Source organism: Chinchilla lanigera, unplaced genomic scaffold (genome assembly GCF_000276665.1).
Source record: "Chinchilla lanigera isolate Chin_1 unplaced genomic scaffold, ChiLan1.0 scaffold00009, whole genome shotgun sequence".
Taxonomy (NCBI): domain Eukaryota; kingdom Metazoa; phylum Chordata; class Mammalia; order Rodentia; family Chinchillidae; genus Chinchilla; species Chinchilla lanigera.
In genome coordinates, this window is record NW_004955410.1 from 24,250,664 (window position 1) to 24,275,958 (window position 25,295).

General features: G+C 39.9%; 1 protein-coding gene across 2 annotated transcripts in view; it reads left to right on the plus strand.

Annotated features, from left to right (window-relative positions):
• Dnah11 (dynein, axonemal, heavy chain 11) overlaps nt 1–25,295 on the plus strand; it is a gene marked incomplete at its 5' end in the record, with an annotated part of 307,294 nt that overhangs the window by 205,331 nt on the left and 76,668 nt on the right. For both annotated transcript variants that reach the window (XM_005377377.2, XM_005377378.2), the window contains 7 exon segments: nt 4,039–4,272; nt 8,230–8,376; nt 13,091–13,204; nt 14,291–14,434; nt 15,063–15,245; nt 16,798–16,899; nt 23,201–23,335. In XM_005377377.2, coding sequence (XP_005377434.2) covers nt 4,039–4,272; nt 8,230–8,376; nt 13,091–13,204; nt 14,291–14,434; nt 15,063–15,245; nt 16,798–16,899; nt 23,201–23,335 — 1,059 coding nt within the window.

The window sequence follows — 25,295 nt, forward strand, 5'->3', positions numbered from 1 at the left end:
AGTTACTTTACTGCTGGAAAGACTTATTTTTCTGGTGGCTCATAGGTTCTTTTTAAAAGTACTGTACCAGACAAGTGTAGTGTTGCCATTTTGTAGGTGAAAACCATGTTACATTATTTTTAACATGACTTTTTTCTTTGAAATATGAATTTGGATTATTTGATGTCAATCAAAAAGTTTAAAAATAAGTTTATGACCTAGAAAGCCTATGGATTTTGGGAAAATACCCTCTTTCTAAGAAATGCTGAATCCATTTTGAAATATTAAGGCAAAACAAATCCAATCAAATTCATCTTGAAGCTACTTCATTCTCACAGTGGGTTAAGCCTGTCTTCAAAGGGTGAAGAATAACCCAGGCAATCATTAACCTGCTGCTCCTTCCGCCCTCTTTCTTTTTATCCAGGCTCACAGATGTCTGTCCATCATACATTCTTGCTTTGTCCATGTTAATATTTAGAATGAAGTTACAAAGAAGGAATAAAATGTTGTCTCCCAGGGTTTTTGCTTTGTAAGCATTAGAAATCACCCCCACCATAAAAACAGGGTCTGGTTTTTGTGGTTGCCCAGGAATCTGGATATGCCGTTAAGCTAAATGGAGCCATCACTGCTGTTAATGTTTGCAGTTGTGTGAGTTTTCTTGCAGTTCAGGCCTCATCAGAGCCAGCTAAACCATGTCCTGTCCTGTGCTCTTGCTCTAAAAGGCATGGCTGGGTTTCTTTTGGCATCCCTGCCCCCTCAGTCCCCAGTTGCTGCTTTCTTTTAATGTTCTACCAGAGGGTCATTGGCGCCCTTCATGACTGGAAAGGCTCCTCTGGAAGATCGTTGCCTTATGCTGAACTTGAAGGCATCAGTAAACTAATAACAAATTGCATTCACCAACCAAAGTAACACCTGGAAGCAAAAACCAAAATGCAATTTAGAAAACTGTGTTTCCGCGGTTCTAAACACTCGTTGCTGCTCTGTGCAGTGGCGGTCTCACTGAGACTGCTGTTGGTGCTGCCGACTCAGCAGAAGGAGTGCCTGCCCCGAGTCTGCTGTGGTCGCCCTCCTGAGGAGGGACACCAGCTCCTGCTGACAGGTGAGGAGTCGGGGCTTCAGCGCAGCTGGCCCAGTGGTAAGGCATCCACCTGCTGCTGCTGATGCCAGCACCCAGTCTTCCTTCCTTCCTTCCTTCCTTCTCTTGACTCTGGCATTAACGCTTGACTATTTTGAAAGAAGAAAAAGAAATAAAGAAACAAAAAGTAATTTTGTGGGCAGAAGGAAGCACAGGTGATGTAGTGACTCATCCAGTTTTTCTGAGTGACTTGAGAACCTAAATTAGATCCTAGGATCAAATTCTGCATCTTCGGCCAAGTCCAGAATCTTTTTCTGAGTAAGTGCTGTGAGGAGCTGAGAGGAGGCACTACAATGAAATGCTGCTCCTTTTCTGCATTATTAACTTTTCTTTCTGTAATAACCATCCTACTATCACAGTGTCTGATTCATGTATTCTTTTTTAACCAATCTTAAATGAGTGAAAATAGAAATAGACTTTTATAACTCAACAGTTTGACATTTTTATTCTCAGAAAAAAATTTCAAGACGTATCGTAGGCCTGTGACATTATAGGTGACAAAATTGTCCCAAGCTTAACCTTTAAAAAGGTTCTTTCTTCATCCCCTTTTCTCTTGGCCTTTTCTCCTTCTCTGCTTTCAATGTAATACTCTTCCAATATTGAAGAGACTTGGATTAGTGCTGGCATTGGGATTGGTCTACACTCAGAGAACGTGGTATGGCAGTGACTGCTACTGCCTGGGAGCTGTCTCACCACATAGCAGAGAGTTGTTTATGTTTTTGTATTTAAGGCGAGCCAACCAAGCCAGTAAAAATTAAACACGTTTTTCTTAATGTGGGGAAAAAAGCAGCTTCATTATGCAGACGACGTTCTTTTCCAAAGCATCCTGGTGGGAAGCGTTGGGTTGATAACCATGTGATGCTGGCACTCTGATTTTTAGTTTTGCCTTCACCACAATTGGCTGCAAAATGACTGTGAGTGGCACCGACTGGTTTTGATGAAGGGGCAAATCTAGCAGGAGCGATGTTCTTCTCTGGTGTCTCTCAGAGCACAGAACGTAGCCCTGCATTGCCATCGCTGCTGCAGCACGGGCAGCCACCCCTCTCCGCTCCCCCCTCAGAAGAAAACTGGAGATAAATGAATGGCAGAATAAATAATTTATGCTAATGAAATTACTGCAATTAGTAGTTCTACAATGACCCTTTTAAAAGCCACAGCTGTTAATGTCAGGAAGTGCTGTCACTACTGACCTTATCATAAGAGAAAGTGACAAATTGAGAATGCAGGGAAGACCAGTCATCAAAGAGGTCTGTTCTGGAACGATTAGAGTTTTCTGAAAAACAGTGTGAATTACAACCAGCTGCTCCCAGACTCCGCGCGTTTCCCATGCTGTGCCATTTTGTTAAGCCCGATAACAATAGTTATTTTGCCCCATTGAGACAAGTTGTCTCGGGCCACTTCCAGCTCCACCGGAAGCCACTCTTTCCTTCGGAGATTTACAAATGAAACTGTTGTTAAAGAGAGCTTGCCGGGCCGCGAGAAGCCTCCTCATAAGGATCATGGTTGGGCAGAGGCCAGGGCTTTTTTTTCCCTGTAAGGAGGTTATACTCGACTGAGGAAGTATTTATCTGTATTGTAGCGAGGTATGTGTGCACTTTGTTTTCCTTAGAACAAGACAGGACAGGAGTGCGTGTCTGCCCATGTTTCTGGTGAAGCCAGGCTCTCTTAAAAATAACGTCCCTGAGGGAATATGACTCAAGAGCAGTTTATATAAACTTCCTTGTAAATTTTATTTTTGTGAGTCCAGTGTTTGATAATACACATGTATTTCGGATCACTAGAAACAAAGACGATTTGTGGCTTTTCTATGTAACTTTGACTTAAAAAATGCATTTTAGTTACTAGTGAGGTGGATATTTAATATGCAGAGTAATCTGATACATGCCAGGTTTACATCCACTCAGGGATTGTCCCAGGGTTGGAAAGCGGTGTGTTTAAAGGTGTTGCCCAGGAGCAGTTAGTGGTGTTTTCACTAGCGAGGATTGGCCTGTCTGTCCTCACACCTCTGGTTGCAGTATTGATGGTGCAAGTTTGAAGCATTTAACTGCATCACCGGCCACTTGTGTGCAATTTTCCCAACGATATCTGAGTGTTATTGACAACACTTTGGTAAATTATGTGTGACTTTCCTAAGAGTTGGTGTAGCTCATTTAATTCATATTAATTGATTTTTAGGCTCCCCTTGATTAATTGAACCTGGTTCATCTTGTACAGAATGCAATAAATAATCATTAAAATGAGGGAGATGTGACTCCACAAATTAAAAAGTTAACTACTACAGAAGTCACAGAGGACACAGTGGGTAGTAGGTAGCAGGGGCTCTCCAGGAAATCTTCAAAGGAGGGTTATTCAGTTCTGTGTATATCTATACGTTTCCAAGAGAAAATCAAAATTATCATCATATTCTTTTCTCGTAGTAGTGACTTTTGTAATTTACCCAGCCAGTTTATTTTAATGTGAGTTTTCTTAAGACTGTTACTTCTCAGCTGCGTCTTTCTTCCATGACTTTGGAGGGTTATTCTCTTTGTCTAAAATTTAGTTGGAAAGCAGCACCAAAAAGCTGCTCTTTAGAATATTGGGTCTACTTTCTCCTCTTTCTCTTTCACACACTTGATAAAGAAAAATCAAGTTGCAAAGAGCTGTGCTTGTATTATATGTTGGCTTTGGGTTTGGTATGTGAAGCACATAAAAATCCTTTGTCCTACTTGGCAAGAAGACAGTTAGGAAGGCTGAATGCTCTATTGTAGTCTGGCTGATCCCGTGGATCTCTCTTAAAGAGTAAGTGAGTTTTCTAACTTGTACTGTAATTTGTTCTGGCTTTTAGTGGGGAAAATGGTGTATGATCTTATGATTTTTTTCTTCTACTGTTCAGATACTTTGACCTTGAGAAGATCTTACTGAAATCGCAATATGTGTATTTTCAGGCAGTGCACAGAGATTCAATTGGCCTCTTCATGGCACACGTTCATGCCAGTGTAAATGAAATGAGCGCTAGGTATTACCAGAACGAGAGAAGACACAACTATACCACTCCCAAGAGTTTCCTGGAGCAGATATCTCTGTTTAAGAACTTGTTGAAGAAGAAACAAGAAGAGGTAGTTCAGAAAAAAGAGCACTTAATGAATGGAATCCAGAAGCTCAAAACCACTGCCTCTCAGGTATGACCAGGTGTGCTCCTACTGAGTGCAGTCCCCGCTCTTTCATAGAAAATTGTGTTTCCTTTTGAAGCACTGCATACGCATTGTATAAGAGACCAGTTTTAGCAGTTATGGTTTCAGGACACAAGCAGCACACCTCTAGTGCTTTCTAAACCTGGAAAGGACTGACCAGTTACTCTTCACAGCTGGTTTGGGGAGACACCTTCTCTTCTTTCCTAAACCCACGCAGAGCAATGTGAGGATGATAAAGGGGCAGACACAGCCCATTCTGGTCTCCTGTCTCAGCTTCTTTGGGGCCATGGACTTAGGGTCAGGAACTTGGCCATCCTGGGATGAAGTAAGAGCCCCTTTGCTCTCACACACTCCACTCCTAGTCAGGGTTTTATTACCTGGCTGATAACTTTGGTGAGGTCCCCAAGTACAGCAGTTTTCTCCAGCCTTGTGTCTGATGAGCTCTTTTCAGCCACCAGCTCTCTTAGATAAAGGCATCCAGTAATGGCATCCTCCTCAGTGGTGAGACCCCTGCTGCCCCCGAGGGAGGACTCTGTCTGTAACTCGAAGGTGTAAATCAGGAAAGGATTCCTATAGGATGCTAATCCCATGAAACCCAAACGAGTGTATAAAGGAGGTCTTATTCTTGCAGTTTCACACATGAGGCTCAGAGAGTTCAAGGCCAGAGAGCCAGTGATGCTCATGTGTTGCCCATGGTACCATGGTGTCTCTCTATGACTTGAGAGGCTGTGCAGACTTCGGAGAGTAACGTGCTAGCTGGACCCAGAGCAGGACTAAGTTCTCACAGGTGGTCATCTCAAGGCCACAAAGCCTGGTGGGCTCTTCCAAGTTTTGTCATCAAGTCCTACTCCCATATGCTTTTTAAGGGACAATTTGTCTAGGGCCAATTTTTCTTTAAGAGGGTTGAGCAGCCATCTGTGCCTAAGCTAGAAATAAGGTATATTTTCCTTTTCTCTTATAAATGTTCTGGCCATGTTCCCTGGCCATGTTCTTCCGGCACTCTGTAGGCCAAAGCTCTTCCCTACTGAGTTTCACACCTCAGGAATGCTCCTTGCTGAAGGACCGTGGTCTGTACTGAGCAGTGAACAGGTAGGTCATGATTAGGAAAGAGAAACCAGAATGAGAAGGGTTTCAGGACAATTGGATGAATCAGTATAAAGAATAGCTGCTGGGAAGCCTTGCACAAGCATACCCTTATTTGTGCATCTGCTCCTTCCACTCCAGTGACTACCTTTCTTTACTTTTCCTTGTTATACACATCTTAGCATACTTTTCTTCTCATTGCTCTACTCTTTTCCTTTTCTTCCCTGCCCCGTCTCACCTTATCCCTCACTTAAATCAATAGCCTTTTCTCTGTGCCACTGGAGATGTATCTAATTCTTAGTGATGTGCACTCATGAAGATTTTCCCAGAAGTCCTATTTCACTAATATAGTGAGCTAAGAAGGTAAGGAAGAAGATCTGTGTCCTGATCATTCATGTCCCTTTGCATCATGTCTCAGACAGAGCCTGGTGACTCTGCCTAAGGAAATGATAGCGTTGTCCCCAAAGCAGAGCTGTCAGTACTGGCAGAGAAGCCTTAGCAAAGATAAATTGTGCCTCTGCCACCCTTAAGGAGTTGTCTCCCCAAATGGCAGAGCTTTAGCAAGGGAAATAGCATCCTGGGTCGTCCCAAGGGTAGCAGCTTCTCAGCCATAGGGAGAAGAAGAGGGAGGCTGTGGTCTCTCAGTCACCCCAGTGATGCATTGATGAGTCAGAGTCTCAGGGAGAGGAAGAAACAGGAGTGATTCAGTGGACCTTCGAGGATATAGGAAGCCATAGCGGATGAAATGCAGGTGGTTTCTTTTCATTAGGTATCTGGATATGGAATGCTTTCAGTGTCAGAGGAGTGGTTTAGATATTTAATAGCCACTTGACTGTTTTCTGAAAAATCAATTTATTATGAAAAGGAAGTGTGGTTTCCTGTGTAGAGAGCTGTGGAGAGCCTGAGAGTATAGGATCAGGCTGTTCATGGAGCAACACGCCTTCATCTTGGAGCGTGTGTCCTCCACGGTCTGTCTGCTGTAAGCAGGCCCACAAAGATGCACATCTGTGCTGTTGGAGGCGTATCTAATTCTTAGTGATGTGCACTCCTGAAAGTACTGCCACAGACCCCTTTAGAGCCATACGAGTCCCTCTAGATGGCATCTTACATCATCGCAGGTAGCTATATTGACGTTTTTCACTGGTAAAGCCTCCCTTCCAGAGCTCGAGGTCCTTTGTATATTTCAGTGCTAACTGCTGCCTTCAAAATTGAAGTTAGGGCTTGAAATAACATAATTCTCCCTAGAACAATGGTGGCAAACCCCTGGCACTTGTGCCACAGAGGACTCTTTGTTATCATTGAAAGCTCTAAAAGTTTCCTCACCACTGCCGTAGACTCATGGATGAGTCTTGACGGTGGCCAGGGAGAAGACTGGTTTCAGTGGCTAAAAAGAACAGAAAAGCAAATGTCACTATGTGACTGTGTTACCCTGAGTACATGGAAAGACAAAAACCAAAACAAAAGCAGGCTTAAACTAAGTGCAAATGTCAGTCATAGTAATAATCATGCTTTTTAAATACAGTGCAAATGGTTGTATTCGGGTGGGGTTTACAAGCCTCGTCGTATGGTATATGGTAGTGGGATATTTGACCAAATGAAACTATTGGAGTGCCTTTCACAGTTACTCAAAACAAATGGTTATGGCTGTGTGTGGTGGTACACACCTGTAATCCCAGCACTTGGGGAGGCTGAGGCAAGAGGTACGCAAGTTCAAGGCCAGCCCAGGCAATTTAGTGACTCACTGCAACCCTATCTTAGCATAAAAAATACAATTACAAAAGGGCTAGGGATATGGCTCAGTACAGAGGCCCTGGATTCAATCCTCAGTACCACCAAAAAAAAGCTATGATTGTTCTTTTTGTCTAATATTTAAAAATTGTAATATCTATATTTCTGGGAAATGAGTAGAGAGCTAATCATCATGATTTTATACATTCCTGGGAACTGAGTCATAGTTTTTCTCTAGCACTTCATTTCTGCTTTGACGTACATGATCCTCAAACTCGGAAAGCAAATGTGGTGATACCTTCTGATCCTCATGAAATCACAGCTAAGAAAAAAAAAAAAAAGCAGCATTTCTCTTTTTAGCTGAGGCCCTTGTTGATGCTGCAGAAAGACTACACCTCCAAAGCTGAGTGAAGTGTGCAGTAATGGGCCACGGCGCTCTCTGGTCTTCTGCCCACACCGTGCTGATACCCCACAGACTGCGTGTAGTTTGCCTTTCCTTCTAGGTAGTCAGCTCGTGTAGGGTTGGATCCATGGGCCTAAACTAAATGCCCTGCAAGGTGAGAACAATGGAAATGAGCCATGTCATGAAAGGAGGGAAAAGAGACGACCTGTCAGTGGGCATTTCCACGCAGTTAACCTGCAGACAGGCAAGGGTAGTTCATATCTTCTACTTGTCTGAAGGCTTCAGCAGTTCCCTGTTGGTGAATGTGAGTCACGGTTCCCCAGCTTGTCACTGAGCCTGCCTTCCCATGTCCTCTGTACGTTGAGCCCAAGCTGCATGGAACCAGGAAGCACGAGGGCTTGGAGTGGCATTTGCTTGGCCTCAATTCACTTGGTGTTTCCCTGAGTGCACAGATTGTGTAAGCAAAGACAAATGTATGCTTGGTGCAGACAGATAAATTGCCTTTCCTGAAAAACCATTGAAAAACATCATTCTTTTGTTCTAGTGTGGGAAAAAAAAAAAATGGGCTGCATTTTTGTAAATGAGACTAGAGTAAAATCAAGAAGACCATCGATAGAAGGATTATACAAACTGTTGTTAGGGCTCGCTGAATCCAAACTAAAAAATAAGCTACATCTGCTTTTTTGTTGTTCTCCATGCAAGTTACTCAAGAGTGATGACTTTTCCTTCAGGTGGGAGACCTCAAAGCCAGACTTGCCTCCCAAGAAGCTGAGCTGCAGCTGAGAAATCACGATGCCGAAGCTCTGATCACAAAGATCGGGCTTCAGACGGAGAAAGTGAGGCGGGAAAAGGCCATCGCAGATGCTGAGGAGCAAAAGGTCAGGCTAATTCCACCAGTTAGAGTGGTGAGCTATATTTAGCACAAAATAAACCTTTGTAGGTGAACAATTTTGAACAACTTCCTCTCCAGGGAGCATAAAGTCTAAAGAATTATTATAGTTACACATGTAACAGCATTTCACACTATGATTACCACTTGACCTTTCTTTACATTATGCATTTTCCCAACCTTTTAGCTCTTTTAATGATATGAAAGAACAATAAATACTGAGCTCATTCAAGCATATAATGGATGTGGATCTTGAACATCAGGCCTATTTGTAATACAGTAAAGGTCAGGAAGTCACCTCCGAGGTTTCTAAAGGTTTTCAGTTTTTAGGCAAATGGAACAACTCAATTGTTAACAAAGCCCATTCCGTCACTTTGCAAGATGGTTTTCAAATTTTGCATTTTAATAATACAACTAGAGTTTATTATTAAGTCCTAAGCTAAATTTGTTCTTTTTGGTTCAATTGGAGCCCTGGCATTCTTGTATTATGTTTTATTGTTGAAAACGATTACTTTTAAGATTACATAGATTCTGGTTTTTTTTGCAGTTAGGTTTCTAGCAGTTCTGAAAATAAATGCAACTTCTTCTGTTGTCTTTTTTTATCAAAAGTCAGCTCCAAATGAAGATGTTTTTGTGTACCTTATCTCCCAAAAGATATGGCACAGTAAACAAATTATTAATAAGTATTTTTAAAAATTGAATGAATGTATATATGAGATAAAATTTTCTTATTTTAGACAAAAGATTATTTAAAAATTCTAAATTTCTAGCACACTCATGATCATTGAAACAGTAGCCATTATCCTTGCATTTTAGGGTATCAAAAGATGTTTGAATTTCTCTGGTTTTGCTGCCAGTCAGTCGTGTACAATTGATTTTTCTTTTTTCTAATGTGTATTGAGTGTGTTTTATCTTGCACTTATCTTGTACTGATACTTAAAACTATATTGAAAATCAGAACTGCAAACAAGTAATTTTTAAAAATAAGACGTGAAATATTTGAGTTTGACAGCAAAGCACATTTGGCCTGACCAATAGGCACATAATTCCTAATTTTGGTAATGAATGTTGCCATTGTGTTTCATCTAAGTGAATAACATCTTTAAAAGTGTATTATTATACTAAGCAATTAGGTATCATCTATGGTGTGGTTATCATAAGCTAATTATAGGAGATATTTTTCAGGCATCACACAAATGTCTAATGTTCCAATAATTATTGTATTGTAACTGTCACCATGAATACATTTTGGAGATCTTAAAATATGACAAAGATACTGCAGGTATTTTTTTCTTTTCAATTCCTAAGGTGAAACTACCCTAGTAAAGGGGGAAAAAGATATTATGACTCATCTGATAGGTCATTCTATGAGATTCTTTAAACATGAAAAAGACCCATACTCTTTTGTATATCTAATCCATGCCAAGAAGTAAAAATAAAACATACATTCATTTTACCTGTAGAGCTTAATTTAACTGTAAACAAGTATGAACTCAGCTTTTGGTTGGAGGGTAGACAGGCCCTCTTCTAGGCTTTTGAGGATATTTGACAAGCAAATTGCTCTTGTGTGGTTTACATTGCAATGGGAAAACCTACAAAGTTAACACTAAGAAACAAGGTATTTTGAGTTAATGATAAGGGTTCTGATGAAATCAAATAGATGAGATGTTAGAAGGCGCTATTTTAAATTGTCATGGGAAAAAGATGTATTTGCAATTAAACTACTTAGAGTTAGAAATTAATTAACACCTGGGTAGCTACTGTGGCCTCACATGTCCAATATTCAGCAAATGTGCTGGACACTGTACAGTTACAAAAGAGGGTGACTGTGGGCCCTTTCTGATCCTGTGAAGTTGGGCTCTCCAAGCACAGTACATGAGTAGTAATTAAAAAGTAATGCTGCATAATTTACTAAGTACCTTGCCACATTTAGTGGGACTAAACAAATGCTGCAGTTTAAAGGTGGACATACTGTGTGTGTTGGTAGCCCATACAGAGAAACCAGCTGAAATCATTACTTTGAATTTATGAAATAATCAAGGACCATTCATATCATTGGCATTCACAGCTGTGACTTCAAGGCATTCACAGCACTGACTTCAAGCACAACTAAGCCTGTGAGGTTCTTCTCCCATCTTCAACTTACCAGTTCCAAATTCTAAGATTCCAGGCATCCTATGATGACTTGCAAATGGCTTTCCTCCTTTGCATGCAGTGGGGCCCTCTTGCATAGCTCAATTGAAGAGCTAATGTAAGCTCTTCAAAAGTGGGTTCCCTCCTTGATTTTCAATGGTTGTTACTTGCTCTGCATGTTTCTTCTCTAAGTGTGGATGGAACTGGGTTTGGAGGACCATCAGGGATCTCATGTGGTGGGAAAGCAGGTAAGAGCCATGTGTGTGTTTGCCAGGATTGCCATAGCAGAATACCATAGGCTAGGAGACTTAAGCAACAGAAATTTATTGTCTCCCAGTTTTGGAAGTTGATGTCAAGATTTTTTTCTTCAGGTTTCTCCTGCCTATTTTTTCTTGGCTTGCAGATGCCTGGTCTCATAATTTGTCCTCACGTGGCTCTTCTTCTGTGAGCCTCACACATCCCTGGTATCTCTTGTGTCTCCAGACTTCTTCCTCTGAGGACACCAGTCAGATTGGATTAGGCTTCTAATCTTCTCTTCATTAAGGCTGTACTAACTCTGCAAAGGTCCTATGACCAAACATAGCCATATTCTGAGACCTTGAGGGTTAAGACTGCCACATAGAAACTTTGGGTAGCCATAGTTAGTTTTTAAGACTTCATTCTCCTTGCTATCACCACAAAATTTTACAAATATCTGCAAGGAGCTGTGGACTAAGGAAGCAGGAGAATTCTGGTGTTCCCAAGGATGGGGCTCTCTCTGTCTCTGCTTTAAATCCATGGTCCAGGGAAAGCACACATGTGAGGCCATCTCCACAGCTTCACTGCCTTCACCAGCTTGAGCCTTGCTGACCACTACTCAGGAACCATCAGGCAGAGGAAGTTGCACCCTAGCACTCATGAAGCCACTGAAATACACAGAATTCTCACTACTCTAGTGTTATTGTACCTGAGGGTAAGAGGTATTGCGAATGAAAAGTAAGTTGACCAGTTGGGTTTTTCTTTAATATTCAAAATTGTATTGCTTATAAAAATTACCAAAAAGAATGATACCCCATTAATAGTCAAAGAAGCCAAAGGTGAAGCATGGCTGTACCCAGATTCATAGAAATAGCAGTAATAGAAATACCCTTCTAGTTTCTCCTAGCACTAAAAATCTATGATCTTAAATTATTGAAAGTGATTTTTAATGACCCTCATTGTGAGTAGTAACAAACAGTATTTATAGATTCACTGTATCTTCATGAAAGCTAGATAAATCTGAAGTAATAATTCCTATGCTGCTGTCTGTAGCGAGTTCTCTCTAGCACACAGAAATACAACATTCCTAAGAATTTTCATGGCCTCTTCCTGGAAAGTTTTGAGGATTGTGGTTTTGGAGTGGTTCTCAGTAAGCATGCAGAGTTTTCTTATTTACATTAACAGTAGCTGTGTGTGTATTAGCAGGAGATCACACGTCTACCGTGAACCAATTATGTTCATAAAAGGTGCCGTATACAGCAAAATAATGGTTAATCAGGAGAAGGGTAATTACTACTAATAAAGCTGTAGTAGACAACATAATTTGTTGTAAGTAGTGTTTAATTTTATGGTATGGTTAAACCTGCTCATTCCAAACACATCTGAAGAAATGCACTTTTGTTCACACTTTACATTCCACAATCACTGTCACCCCAGGAAGCATCTCCCAGTGGTGTCTAGATCCCGATGCCCAGTGCCAGAGCTTTGAAACTCAAATTTCTGCTGAGAACTAAAAATCCACTCTGTTTTTGGCCATTTGAATTTTATAAGTATCCTAAGAGGAGGAGGATTAAAACCCCCCAGCTTTTCGTATCGGTTTGGTTTGGTTTGAATTCCCCACCAGGGCTTTTCTGTATCCTCGTTATATGGGTTGTCAGGAGGCTGAGGCAGCACCGTATTTGTCCTTTAAAGAGTGACCATGGTACCCACAACAGAGAAGTGGGCATCAGTGTCACTGTCTGTTACTCCACATGGATCTGGGATCCTGCTGTGTGGTTTCCAGGTCCTCGGAGAAGCCAGTAATTCATTTTTACAAAAATCCAATCTATGGTTATGTATGCAATCCAAACCAGCGAACAGAATATCTTCAAACCAGTTGAGCAAAAGAGCTTCACACCTGTTCTTAAGGAATAACCAGTGTTAACAAAACTAGGTAAAAATTCTAGATGAATATTTTGTGGTCTGGGTTACTAATCCAGTCTGGATTTTCACTTGTCAGGGGTTTTCTGAAAAAGAAAATTGAAGAACAGAAGAATGGCTGCTTAATCTTGTTTTTGTTATTAGTGGAACTGTGCAATTAAATGAGTCAGAGCTTTTCTTGGGGCGCTTTGATATTTGAATCCGCTTGCTCTGAGATTTGTCATTGTGTATTTTGCGCATTTACAAAGCTTTATATACAAACGGTACTTGATGGGAAATTAGTCTTTAGGACAAATCCCTCACCTGCTCAAGGTACAGACAAGTGGATTAGCAGTGCATCTGAGGCCCTCTGTAGAGATCTCTGAGATAACAATTTGTGTACGTGAGTGTGAGCCCTTTTTCTCTCTAATTAGGTGACAGCCATTCAAACTGAGGTGTCCCAGAAGCGGGCAGAATGTGAGGCTGACTTACTCAAGGCTGAACCTGCGCTGGTAGCTGCGACCGCTGCGCTCAATACACTCAACAGGGTAAAGGGGATTTCTTGGCTTACGGGTTTCCTCAAAATAATGCAGGTTATTAGATTTGAATAATTTACACACAAAAAAGATAGTTAAGATAGATACATTACTAATTGTTATTAGCTCATTGAAGGGAAAGGTATATGCCTGTGCTGCTTGATCGGTTTTTCATGCCTACATCTTATATAATGAGCAGCTACTTTCAAGAGAACAATGCGCAAGGTACTGAATACTGTTGGTCTCCTACAATCTTGTCTTGAAATTTTATACCATTGTTTTATTGTTTATTTTTCATTTCTTTAAAATTAAAAAAACACTGAAAAAAAAGATTTGAATAATTAAGCAGAAAATGTAGGGAATACAGGCAAAAAGGTTTTTTTTTTTTTTAAAGAAAAGACTCATCAAACATTAAAACTGAAACAAACCTTTGAGGACATCTTTATAGTACAACTTCTTCTCCCATCTAGAAGTCAGTCCTGCCATTATCTAGCCAGCGGTCTTGTGAATACTTCCAACAACGTGGAATTCTTGGTCTTATAAAAGTAGTTTAACTAACGGTAACTAAATTCAGTCCAAATCCAGCTTCCTGTATTATGTGTAGGAGAGAAGATTCAGCCCACAGGAACCCAGATGAAGGTCTCTGCAGTGTAACGGAAGATGCTAGAAAATTATGTTTCTTGCTTGTACGTGTAAAACAGAAAAACAAAACTAAGAGGCACTGAACTAAGGAATTCTACTTCTGGGAAGGCCTGGCTAAAGTGCAAGTGTATTACATAGGAGAAAAGTATCCATACATACTTTACAACTCGTATGTTCACAAAACTTCCTGGCCTCAGGAAACAGGGCTCTGCAGGACTTCGGTACCAGATGAATCGTTTTTGTTGGAGGCAAAAAAGGACAATGATATTCTAGAATATCCAAAAAGTGTCCAGCAAGCACCCTTAGGACTCTGAAATAGAATCCCCAAGTGGGAAAACATGAGGACACTGAGCCTGGGGTGATGCCGAGTGATGGGAGGCCGCAGAAGACCAGCGTGGCACTTAGCACCTCTCCAGACCTGCCCTGACCCTGTGTGTTTCTGTGTGTGATTTTCAGGTCAACCTCACTGAACTGAAAACCTTTCCCAACCCCCCAAATGCAGTCACCAATGTTACTGCAGCCGTGATGGTCCTCCTGGCTCCCCGGGGCAGAGTGCCAAAAGACCGAAGTTGGAAAGCTGCTAAAGTCTTCATGGGGAAGGTACCAGCAGGCCTGGCAAGCTGAAAATCCTAACACTTTCTGTATTATGTTCAAGTACTGCGTTAGGGTTGATGGCAAACAGTGTTCAAGGCCAAAATCCCATCTTCCTAGCTGCTGAATGTGATCTGCTTGTGTTCTTTAGATTGAAAGCTTTTGCTAGCCAAGTTGGAGGTGAGACCGAGGTTATGGCATACCTAAGTCAATGCCAACAGCAGGTGGAAGGTTGCTAATTATTTGCAAAATTATGAAAGCAGTTAAGTGTAGGAGTGAGAAAATTACATGGATTTCTCAGGCTTGAAAAATGTTACTAATGTACAAGAAGGTGAAGCAAAGGGGCTTTTCGGTATGTGTTTTGCATTTTCTTTGCTTCCTTTCTTTTCTTCAAAATGTGAATACCTCCTGTGCTGGGACTGAATATTTTACCCTGGGATAGAAGAGGTTTTAAAAGTGTCCATTGCTAATTCTAACTTCATACTGGAAAGACTGAAAAAGTCAAACAGTAGGATAAATGCAGCTTGCCAATTTTGCCTTTGTATTATGAGTTCTAAAAGCTGATTTTAACTTTTGATCTTGGAATTTTCTCTGCAGCCAAAATGGGTTCATTGCAATAAGTCTTTTTCCTTTACAGGTTGATGATTTTTTGCAAGCTTTAATTAACTACGACAAAGAGCACATTCCAGAGAACTGTCTAAAAGTGGTGAATGAGCAGTATTTGAAAGACCCAGAGTTCAATCCAAATCTGATTCGGACCAAATCTTTTGCAGCAGCTGGTCTCTGTGCATGGGTCATCAATATCATTAAATTCTATGAGGTATCAGTCCTACTGTGAGGGTTTACAAGTGTTCATCACAAAAGCATAAACATCAATTCTGTGGATCAGCAAAAAGTGTGAAATAATTTAATGCTTAGTTGTTTGAAGAAGGATGTGTTCTAAGAAGACATGAACATGTCAGAGTTAACACAATTCTAAACAGGAAGGAGTATCTGTTGGAAACTTTTTTTAGGTTAAAATGATTACCTACTTCAGATCAAAGAGTATAAATTAATTTGATTTAATTAGATGAAAACTTATGGTATATAAAAATTGTATTATTTACATGAAAGTGTTTGATTCATGTTGACTTGATAACTGAAGTCTAAATTGATACTGAGTTAAACAAGTTCCTGTTCTCAGGGCAAAAAATCACACCATCATCATAGTAGGCATAGTGAGATGAGGAAACAACCATTTGTTTGCTTCAGTATTTTTTTTTTTTTTTTTTTTGGTTTTTTCTCCGGTACCGGGAACCGAACTCACGACCTTGCGCTTGCCAGGCAGGCACTTTTGCTGCTGAGCTAAATCCCCAGCCCCTTACTTCAGTATTTTAATGGCAAATAAATTTCTGCCTATGGATGGTCTAATCTAAAATTTGTACTTTGAGACAATATAGAAATAGATAATCATTTCGTTTTAGTCATTTATTGTCTGCCAACTGCATCCCAAGTATTTTGCTGGCTACAGGATATAAGTTGGGAACAATGTATAATCCTTGGGTCTGAAGAGCTGTCCCATTTTTGTAAGTCATATTCAAACATGAAATTACAGAGAAAGGGCCCAGTAGGAATTGGTGTTATTCTCCAAATAGTTCTCATAAAGTCATGTTATGTCCTTCATACTGCAGGGCCCACAGGAGTAGAACTTGCTTGATCCTTGTATCTCTAGTAGAAACCTTTCAACAGCAAGAGTTTAGACAGATTACACTGGATATCTGGCCTCTGTCCCTAATAAAATACCTGAGCCCCATGTTCAATTTGTACCATAAGTAAAAAGATGAGTATAGAGCTAGACTGCAGCTGTGCTGTGTTTTATTTAAAATAGGAAGCGAAGTTTAAATTCCATTTTTTCTCTCTACCAGGAGAAAAATTGGTCTATCCAAGTCCTTAAGACGTCTATTCAAATAACACACACTTCAGGTAGTCAGTAACTTAGAAACAAATGTGAGGGTGATGCTATGTGAGGCTGTCTTACCATTTCCTTACTGTGTCCAGAGAACTCCACACTTATTTCTGCCTCACTGGCTAGTCTTGATCTTACCTTTGACAAACTGATATCTTAAATGATGTTCGATCTCTATAGAAATTTATCCAAATTCTTGCAGCTCTGATGTGTAGAAGTCCATAATTCAGGAACCAGTGAAAGCCCCAGAGAGTCCGTGAACGCTATGTCTGTGCCTCCTTTGGTGATACCGTGGTGAATAAACAGAAGGCTGGTCACTGAGTGAACTAGCGATGTTACTCGTAGAACTCCGCCAAAACGGATTGCATGATTACTGGTCCCTTTGCATCTGCATTGCCTCATGAATTGAACCCATGTGGATTTCCAGGTCTACTGTGACGTAGAGCCCAAGCGTCAAGCATTAGCCCAGGCAAACTTGGACTTGACTGTAGCTACTGAAAAACTAGCAGCCATCAGGAAAAAACTCGGGGTAAGTACAAACGAAAATGCTGAAGAAGTTTCCAAGTGGTGGTCCCCACATCGACCTTAGGGACCTACTGCCGGACAGGGCCATGAGTGACCCTGCCAAAGAGAAAGGTATTTGATCTTTCATGAGTGCATTCCCTTATATATTCTTTCAGTAGATACTTTTTATTTGCTGTGTGCTAAATCCTGCACTGGAAATGTAGAGTCATTTGTTTTTTGCATTTAAGAAACTGTCATAGTCTGGTTGTACAAGAGTGAAGGTAGCATATGATGATTAAAAGTATAGCATATGGAGCCAGACTTTAGATTTCAGATTTTTGGATTAGGGATGTTCATCTGGTCCATGCCAATATTCCAAACTCTGAGAAACTCCAAACTCTGAAATGATTCTTGTCCCAAGCATTTCAGATAAAAGAACACACAATCTGTATAGTAATAGCATCCACTTCTTAGTAGGATTTTGAGAGTACAATGCATGATTTATATTAAGAATTTAGCATAGCATCTGGCATGTAGTATGTGATGGGGGAACTGGTATTATCACCATACTAGTTTTACAGTACATAACCCCGTCATTGTAGTTTTGTCATGTAAATGTGAGTCTAAAGCACTGATAAATTGCCAAACCTGGTAAAATTAAGGGAACTTTCTCCAGGAGGGTATCCTGAACATGGGCTTCAAAAGGTACTTAGGGGTCCCTAGGGTCACTGGGGTAGAAAAAGGGACCCTGGAAGAGATGATGGAAAACGGAAAGAGGAAGTTGGAACACTTGAGGAACCACAACAGATCAGAGCAGTGCTAAAGGAAAGTTCTGGGTACTGTTCATAATGACAGGGAGGAACGTAGGATGATCATTCAAAGATGAACAAAGGCCATCTTTGCCTCCCAGCTGCAAAATTTAAATTTTATCTCACTGGTGACATCAAGCCTTTGAAAAATTTTAATTGGTAAATGACACCCTCAGACAGGTTCGCAGGCAACTGCGGCAAGTCCTGGCAGGACCTTGGCTCAGGCAGGAGCGCTTGTGGTGGGGCCTGCATGGATCACAGCTGGCTGCGGGGACGTGGAGAGAGTAGAGGATATGGAATAGAGGCAGTGAGTGGGAGGGGGCTGGTGAGACAGCGTGGAGTAGTGCAGTTGGGCTGATGGGGCCACACATCTCTGGCAACGCACAGAACCCTTCAGCTTCTCATTTGTCAAGCGGTGATAGCAACTACCCCCTCTCGGGTGAACATTTGTGATTTTTCACCACCCTGCATCCAGCCTGGCATGCCTTTGAGCAAAACCAGACTGATTTATCTTTAGAGAACGTGCTGTCCTCATTAGATATACCTAGATATACCCTGTCTCTCCTCATTACATATACCCTGTCTCTTCTAGTACATTCCCTTCAGCTTAAATCAGCTGGAGCAGTTGTATCATTGATACTGAGAACTGGTGTGTTGACCTACTCTTCCATGTGCAGCACACAGTAGTGCTTACTAAACCTCAGCTTTTACTCCGCCTGTAACCCACTGTCGGTGTAGAACAGTCAGGACTGCAATTTGACAGAGAAGCTGCCTGGAGATAGATTGGGAAATGGTTGGTGTAACGACTGAATGTGTAGAGAAATGGTCCAGGGCAAGGGCAAAGCAAAAGGAGCAATGGGAGCTGAGCCGGACCTGAGGGAGGATGCTCCCAGTGCAGAGTAAGTCCCCGAGCGGGGGAACGCAGCAGCCACTGCAGTCCAGAGGCCGGTGCTCAGAGTGACCACCCGGTGCTTACAGAACAAGCTTCAGGCAGGCCTGTTATGTCTGGGCCCACGACTTGTCCTTTCGGCAAAAAGGGAGGGAGCGCTTTCTGACAGCCCCTGTAAGGTTTTAGGGCACATTATTGAAGGCAGAAAAGTAAGATCAACTTTCCAGGGGGCTGGGGATTTAGCTCAGTGGCAAAGCGCCTGCGTGGCAAAGCTCCTGCCTGGCAAGCGCAAGGTCGTGAGTTCGGTTCCCGGTACCGGAGAAAAACCAAAAAAAAAAAAAAAACAAAAAACAAAAAGATCAACTTTCCAGAGCAGAGCCCAAGGTTCTGACTCCTACAGGGTTAAACTGTGCTTTCATTTTCCTGTTCACTTCTGTTCATGACAGTTATTTTAGTAAGCTGATCAATAACCCCATCTCCTTATGCCATGGATAATGTCAGCCCCTCTCACAATTAACTCCTTCAAAAAGTCTTTTGAGGCTGCTTCTTCCAAGAGCCCTTGCTGGTCCCCACGCCCCTTGATCTCTGCAGTGTGAAAAACATAGTAGTCAGTTCTGCATTAGGAAGGGTGTGATGGAACAGTTTCTTTGTAAATCAAGTCTTGAAAGGTCAATATGTTTGCCTAGAAGATGGGGAAAGAGCCTTTCATGAAAGGGCAATGAAAGAGGGCCGTGGGTTCCATGGACAGCGAGCAAATGTGAGGCTCTTGGAAAGTGAATTGTATCCATCGCCCTCTGGCCTGAAAGATGCAGAAGGACTGTAATGAGGTTGTTTTAAACCCAAACCTGGATGCTCGTGACCATGCACTCACTGTACCGTGTCTGACGTGACTAGGAGGTCTGGAAGGGTTTCCTCCCTCCCTCCACAACTGTGACTTTTTAAGCATCCATTGTGTTAAATACATTCATTACACTGGTTCAGAAGTCAGAAGGTTTGGGTGATAGGCCTTGATTTGTCACGTCCTGGTAAGTGCAACTGCTGCATATCTCTCAGCTGATGCTTGTCCAGGTATCCTCACATACAGAAAAAGAAAACAGTAACACTTCTCTCCTTCAATTCTTCAACAGAGTAACCCACAGGAGACCCGTGTGTCAGCTACAAAGCACCATCTAAATCTAAATATAACGTCCTCCAGATTCTTCTTTTTTTAATCATGTAGAATTTATTACATGCCTAAGGCACAAAAGAATTAGAATCCTCTTGATTCTTACTCCTAAGAATATTTCCTCCAATAACAATAAAAGTCCATGTTTTTTCATATTTTTCTCTGCAGTAAGAATACTACTAGAAAAAAGGGCTTTTTCATTAGTTTCAGAGTATTCTACACTAATGAAAAAATAGCTAATGTTCATTTTAAAATGCAGTGGCTTAGTAAATGGTCAAGAATCTATAGTTTAGTGATTAGTCCTATCTCTTGATCTAAAAATGACAGCTTACAGATGTTTAATTCAGCAATTCTAAGAAAATGTCTTCAGTATTAAAAATAAGATTTATTGTGTGTTTATATGAGAGGTTTAGAGAATGTGGCCCAGCGACTTCTCAGGAGTTCCTAGAATCCTTTCAGAGAACTTATGAGATCAATACTGTTCTTGTACTCATGCTAAGACATTATTTTCTCACCCTTATTTTCTAACAAGTGCTCAGTAGGGTTTCCAGAGGCCATATGATGTGTTATCTCAACAGATAGAATGCAGGGGATGGTGTAAGAATCTCATACTCTTAAGACATTAAGAGGATTTGCAAGACTCTCAATGCCATTCTCCTCATTAATTATGCTTTATTTTGACAGTATTGTTGCTTTTATAAAATGGATTTATGCTGAAATGAGTGTACTAAAATGCATGAATAAATTTTTAAAACTCAGTTTTTAAAATTTCTAATAATATATTAGATTCTATTATTATGTATATTATTTGTATTATTATTATTTATACTATCAATTTCTAATAATATAAATATAAATAGGTATAGTCTGCACGATCAATGAATGGCCCTTGAGGTTCTTAACGTAGAAGTATTTTGAAACCAAAAATTATTGAAACCAGAAAAATTACTGAAACCAAAAATTATTGACAGCTTCTGGCTTATATTGTCCCGAGTATTATTATGTGGATCATCGAAATTAATCCTCACAAAACTCCCCTTTGAGTTGGGTAACAGCGTTAACTCCATTTTTCAGATAATGAAACTGAGGCATGGCGTTCAGATAAACAGCTCAACTTGGCTCTGCTTAGCCGGTAGCAGAGTCCATATGTGAACCTAGGCATCTGACACCACAGCTCCTGTGCACTTCACTGCTTTATAAAGCTATAGCTACATTTAATAACCCAGCATAGATCTGTAATTTTTTATTTCAATTGCATTTCCAATGGGTGTATCTCCTGCTACTCTCACAAATTTGATCTTAATTTCCATATTAATCTTAAATCTGACATTACACATTCATGAATATATGTATTTTTATGTATTACTATAGCAGCATAAGTAATGAAATAACTGCATCATTGACACATATAGGCAGTATCTGTTAATAGGTTGTGTTCTGCCAGTTTGCTTGGTAAGCATTCTTAGAATTTTGTATATGTCCACAAAAGCCGAGTTATAAGTTTCAGTTATGCTTCTTAGAAGTAAGCTACAGTGAGGGTTTCTTAAGTATTTAATACCTTAGTCAAGGCTTTTTAGGCTATAAGTAATGCAGACCTGTTCAGAATACCTTACACCACAAAAGAGATCACATGACTGTTGGAAAAAAGTGTGACTAGACTCTCAAGGGCTGGTAACTTCTCATCTTGCTTCTCTTTAAATGATTTTTCATCTCTTTGCCAAGAATGCTTTTGTCTGCTTGCCTATGCCCTGGTGGAAGGTGGTGTCTCTAAATGAATATAGTCTGGTTTCTCTTCAGGTCATATAAATCTTTCACCTCTTTCTAAATGAAGCCCCACAAAATGTATACATCCTCTCAGCTCTTTCTATAAGACAGTGGACCACCTCTAAATCTCAGTATCACATTGCAAAAGAGAAAGTCTGATCAGATTGAGGAGGTCTAAAGGGTCTTGGTCACTAACACCCTTCTTCACTGCTCCAGCTATGAAACAAACAAGAATGAGTTGGTAGGTGAACACTGTAAGATAACCTGTTGTTAACCACTTAATTTGCCCAGAGCGTCACTTGGGGAACGCGCTTGTGTCCATACTGACTGTCCTGAGCATCACTTGGGCAGGTGTCATTTCAATCAGTTGATTCTTGTTATTCACCTTAGATGTTTGTGTGTAGTGAAATCTAGTAAGTTCAGGGTATTTTCTTTTACTAATTTGTGTTTATTTGTTAAAAAAAAAATAACCTGTGATTTTGTGCTACAATCACTGCAAACTCTTATCATAAGTATATTAGATACAATTTTTATGCTTTTTCAGAACTCAGTGATACTCGTTTGCAATACAAAACAGACACATTTGAGACAGAGACTGCATAGGAAGGAAGTGTCAAAAGATCTGCAAAAGAAAAAACTGAAAAAGAAGAACTGGTAGCATATCAGAGAGGAAAAGTCTGTATTGTGAAATAGAAAGACAGAAGAAAGTCTCCTTACTGTCAACTATTTGTAATACAGAAATTATAGAACTTGAAAAAAGAAACTAAAAAACTGCCAGCAGTGGTCAGTGATTATAATTCTATGGTGGTACTGGCCAAGTTGACCAACATCTGATGAACTATTTTGTAATCAAATTATGTACCTCCTGGACCAAACAATATGGAACCCAGTTGTTATTTATTCAAAGCAAGAGAGTTCAAAGAGTCATTTATAATTTAGATTAGGTCTAATAGGCCAAATAATTGAAACATACAGGATAGCGAAACACCAACCAGGACATCCATCATTGACATCTTCACCATTGCATTTAATAGGTAAATGTTTCATTGAAACTATACCACCCACCAGAGGAAAGAAACCAGCACAATAGTGTAAAGTGTGCTGATTAAAGAAAGACAATAATGCAAAAAGAATTTGGAAAGAAACTAACCACCTCTGTCCAGATTGTAACATTGCATTGTATATTGGATGCCTAAATATATACTGTACACAGAAAAATTACGGAATACATTTGAAATAATTGTCATTTGGTATTTCCTTTTATATTGTAAATGTGAAAAAATGCAATCTTTGGTCATTTTGTATTTAAATAATTAGACTGCGATGTGGTTAATAAAGCTGGCATTGGAGGATGAGGCTCAGGAACAAGAGCCCGGGGGACAGGCCCCCACAGGGTATCTGAGTGGTAAAGCACACACATGCGCCTTGACCCCTTCCTGCACCTTGCCCAGTGGCGAGAGGAAGCAGCAAGCAAGTGCATATGGTGACCTGTTAGACAACCCGTGGCAGCCCCGATGGGTTTACTGTCACTATCTCCTCTTCCTGTTCCCCTAAAATATGCATGGTAGAAAGGAAAAGAGCACAGGAGAGAGAGAGAACAGTTTGTTTCATTTCCCTTAAAGTAACAGATGTTTTATGATGGCTGGGCCATTTATGTTTTATCTCATACTGACTCAAATTAATGTAAACTCTTATACAGGATCTGGATCAACATCTTTGCAGACTCACGGCTTCATTTGAAAAAGCAATAGCTGAGAAAGTCCGGTGTCAAGAGGAAGTGAACCAAACCAACAAAACGATTGAATTAGCTAATAGGCTTGTCAGAGAACTTGAGGCAAGTTAACCTCTTTTTTTTTTTTTCCAAAATTCTTGCCAAAGTATTTAGATCAATTTCTTTGAATTTTATTATTTGTCAATAATACCTAGAGATAGAATCAACAATAAGGGGAAATAGTTCATCATCACTCATACTGTGGGTCAAAGTCACTAGAAGATAGAAGTGACCTATCATGTATTTTTTAAATATATAGACAACTTGTGGTGACTTTAGTATATGTTACAATAAAAACAGAGAAAGTGTATATTTTTTCAGAATTTACTTGATTTGTATCAACTTTAAGACAGTGGAGTATATTAGCTGTGGTACAGATCTACTTAGTTTTTCTCCCTCTTCTTTTTCTTTCTTAGCATGTAAAATTCTATAAAAACAAACACAAAGCCTGTTTCTCTTAAGATGTTATGAAAGTCAGTATGGCTGCTGGGTAACTGGTATTGAACTGCTGCTTTTAATCCTTTTAATATGCTTTTAATATACATTTGCTATTGAATTCTACCAGTGACCATTACTGTCAAGCTAAACCTAATTTATGTTTTGTTGTTACTTCTTATAGGTGACTGACATGCTAATGTTAATATTTATTTCATTACTTACAAGTTTCTAAATAATCGTAGAGTTTCTTCCTGTAGAACATGTATAATAAGAGAATATCTTTGTCATGAGTAAGACATTAAAATAATGTTTTCTTTGCTCTAACATATGGCATTAAACTATTTGGGGCAATTCTTTAAATCTTTTCAATTTTGTTTTCTTGTCTCTAAAATGGGAATGTAAATAATATCCACCTTACAAGGTTGTGATAAAGCTTAAAAGAGTTATCTTCGTTTCTGTGTTTAATATAAAAAAATCAAATTAAAAGAAGACCAAAGAAAGAAATAGATATTTGTACATAAGAGATTTTACAACTGACCAATAAGCATATGGAATTACAGTCACTACCATAAATCAGTAGGAAAATACAAATTAAAACTGCAAGGTGACTACTCGTAACATGTAGGATGGCTATAATGAAAAATGTACAATAGCACATGTTGGGGAGGATATAGACAAACTTGAACATTCATATATTGCTAGTTACAGTGTAGGATGGCTCAACCTCTTCGGGAAACAGTTTGCCAGTTTCTCAAAGTATTAACTATGACATTGCTACATTACTCAACAATTCCATTCATAGATGTCTATCCCAAAAATGAAAGTAAGTGATGACATGAAAGCTTTTGCACCAATAATTATTACAGCATTGTTTACAATAGCCAGAAGTAGAAGCAACTCCAAGGTCCATCAATTCATGGATAAAGAAATTGTAGATCTATACAATGAATGTTAATTACTTAAAGAAAGGTGTGAAATGCTGACACATACTGCAACATGGATGAACCTTGAAAGTAGCATGCTAAGTGTGAAAAGTCAGACGCAAAAGCCCAGATATTATGTGATTCCAAGTATATGAAATACCCAAAGTAGACAAATCTATAGAGAAATAAGGTAAATTAATAGTTGTTGGGGACTAAACAAGAGTTTCAGGTTTAGGGAATGATTGCTGATGGATGTAGAAGAGTTTTATCATGGGGGGGGCAAGAAAAATGTTCCAAAATTAGGTAGTGAAGATAAATGTACACGTGTATGAATGTACTGAAACACACTCTGTTGTATACTTTAATGGATAAATTTCATGATATAAGAATGATTCTTCAATAATGCTATTTTAAAACATAAAGTATAGAACTTCACTACTAAAAGCATATATGAAGTATATAAGCTAAAAGTATAAAATTAAAAGTATATAACTGCACAATCAGAAATGCTTGTAGCCGGCAGTGATAGAAAACTTGATTTACAGAGATTTAAACAAATGAGAGTTTGTTTTTCCATATATTAAGAACATTACTAGCGCAATCCAGTATTAGTGTTGATTCTAGTGGTTGATGGCCCGACCCCCAGGCTTCCCCACTTCTTC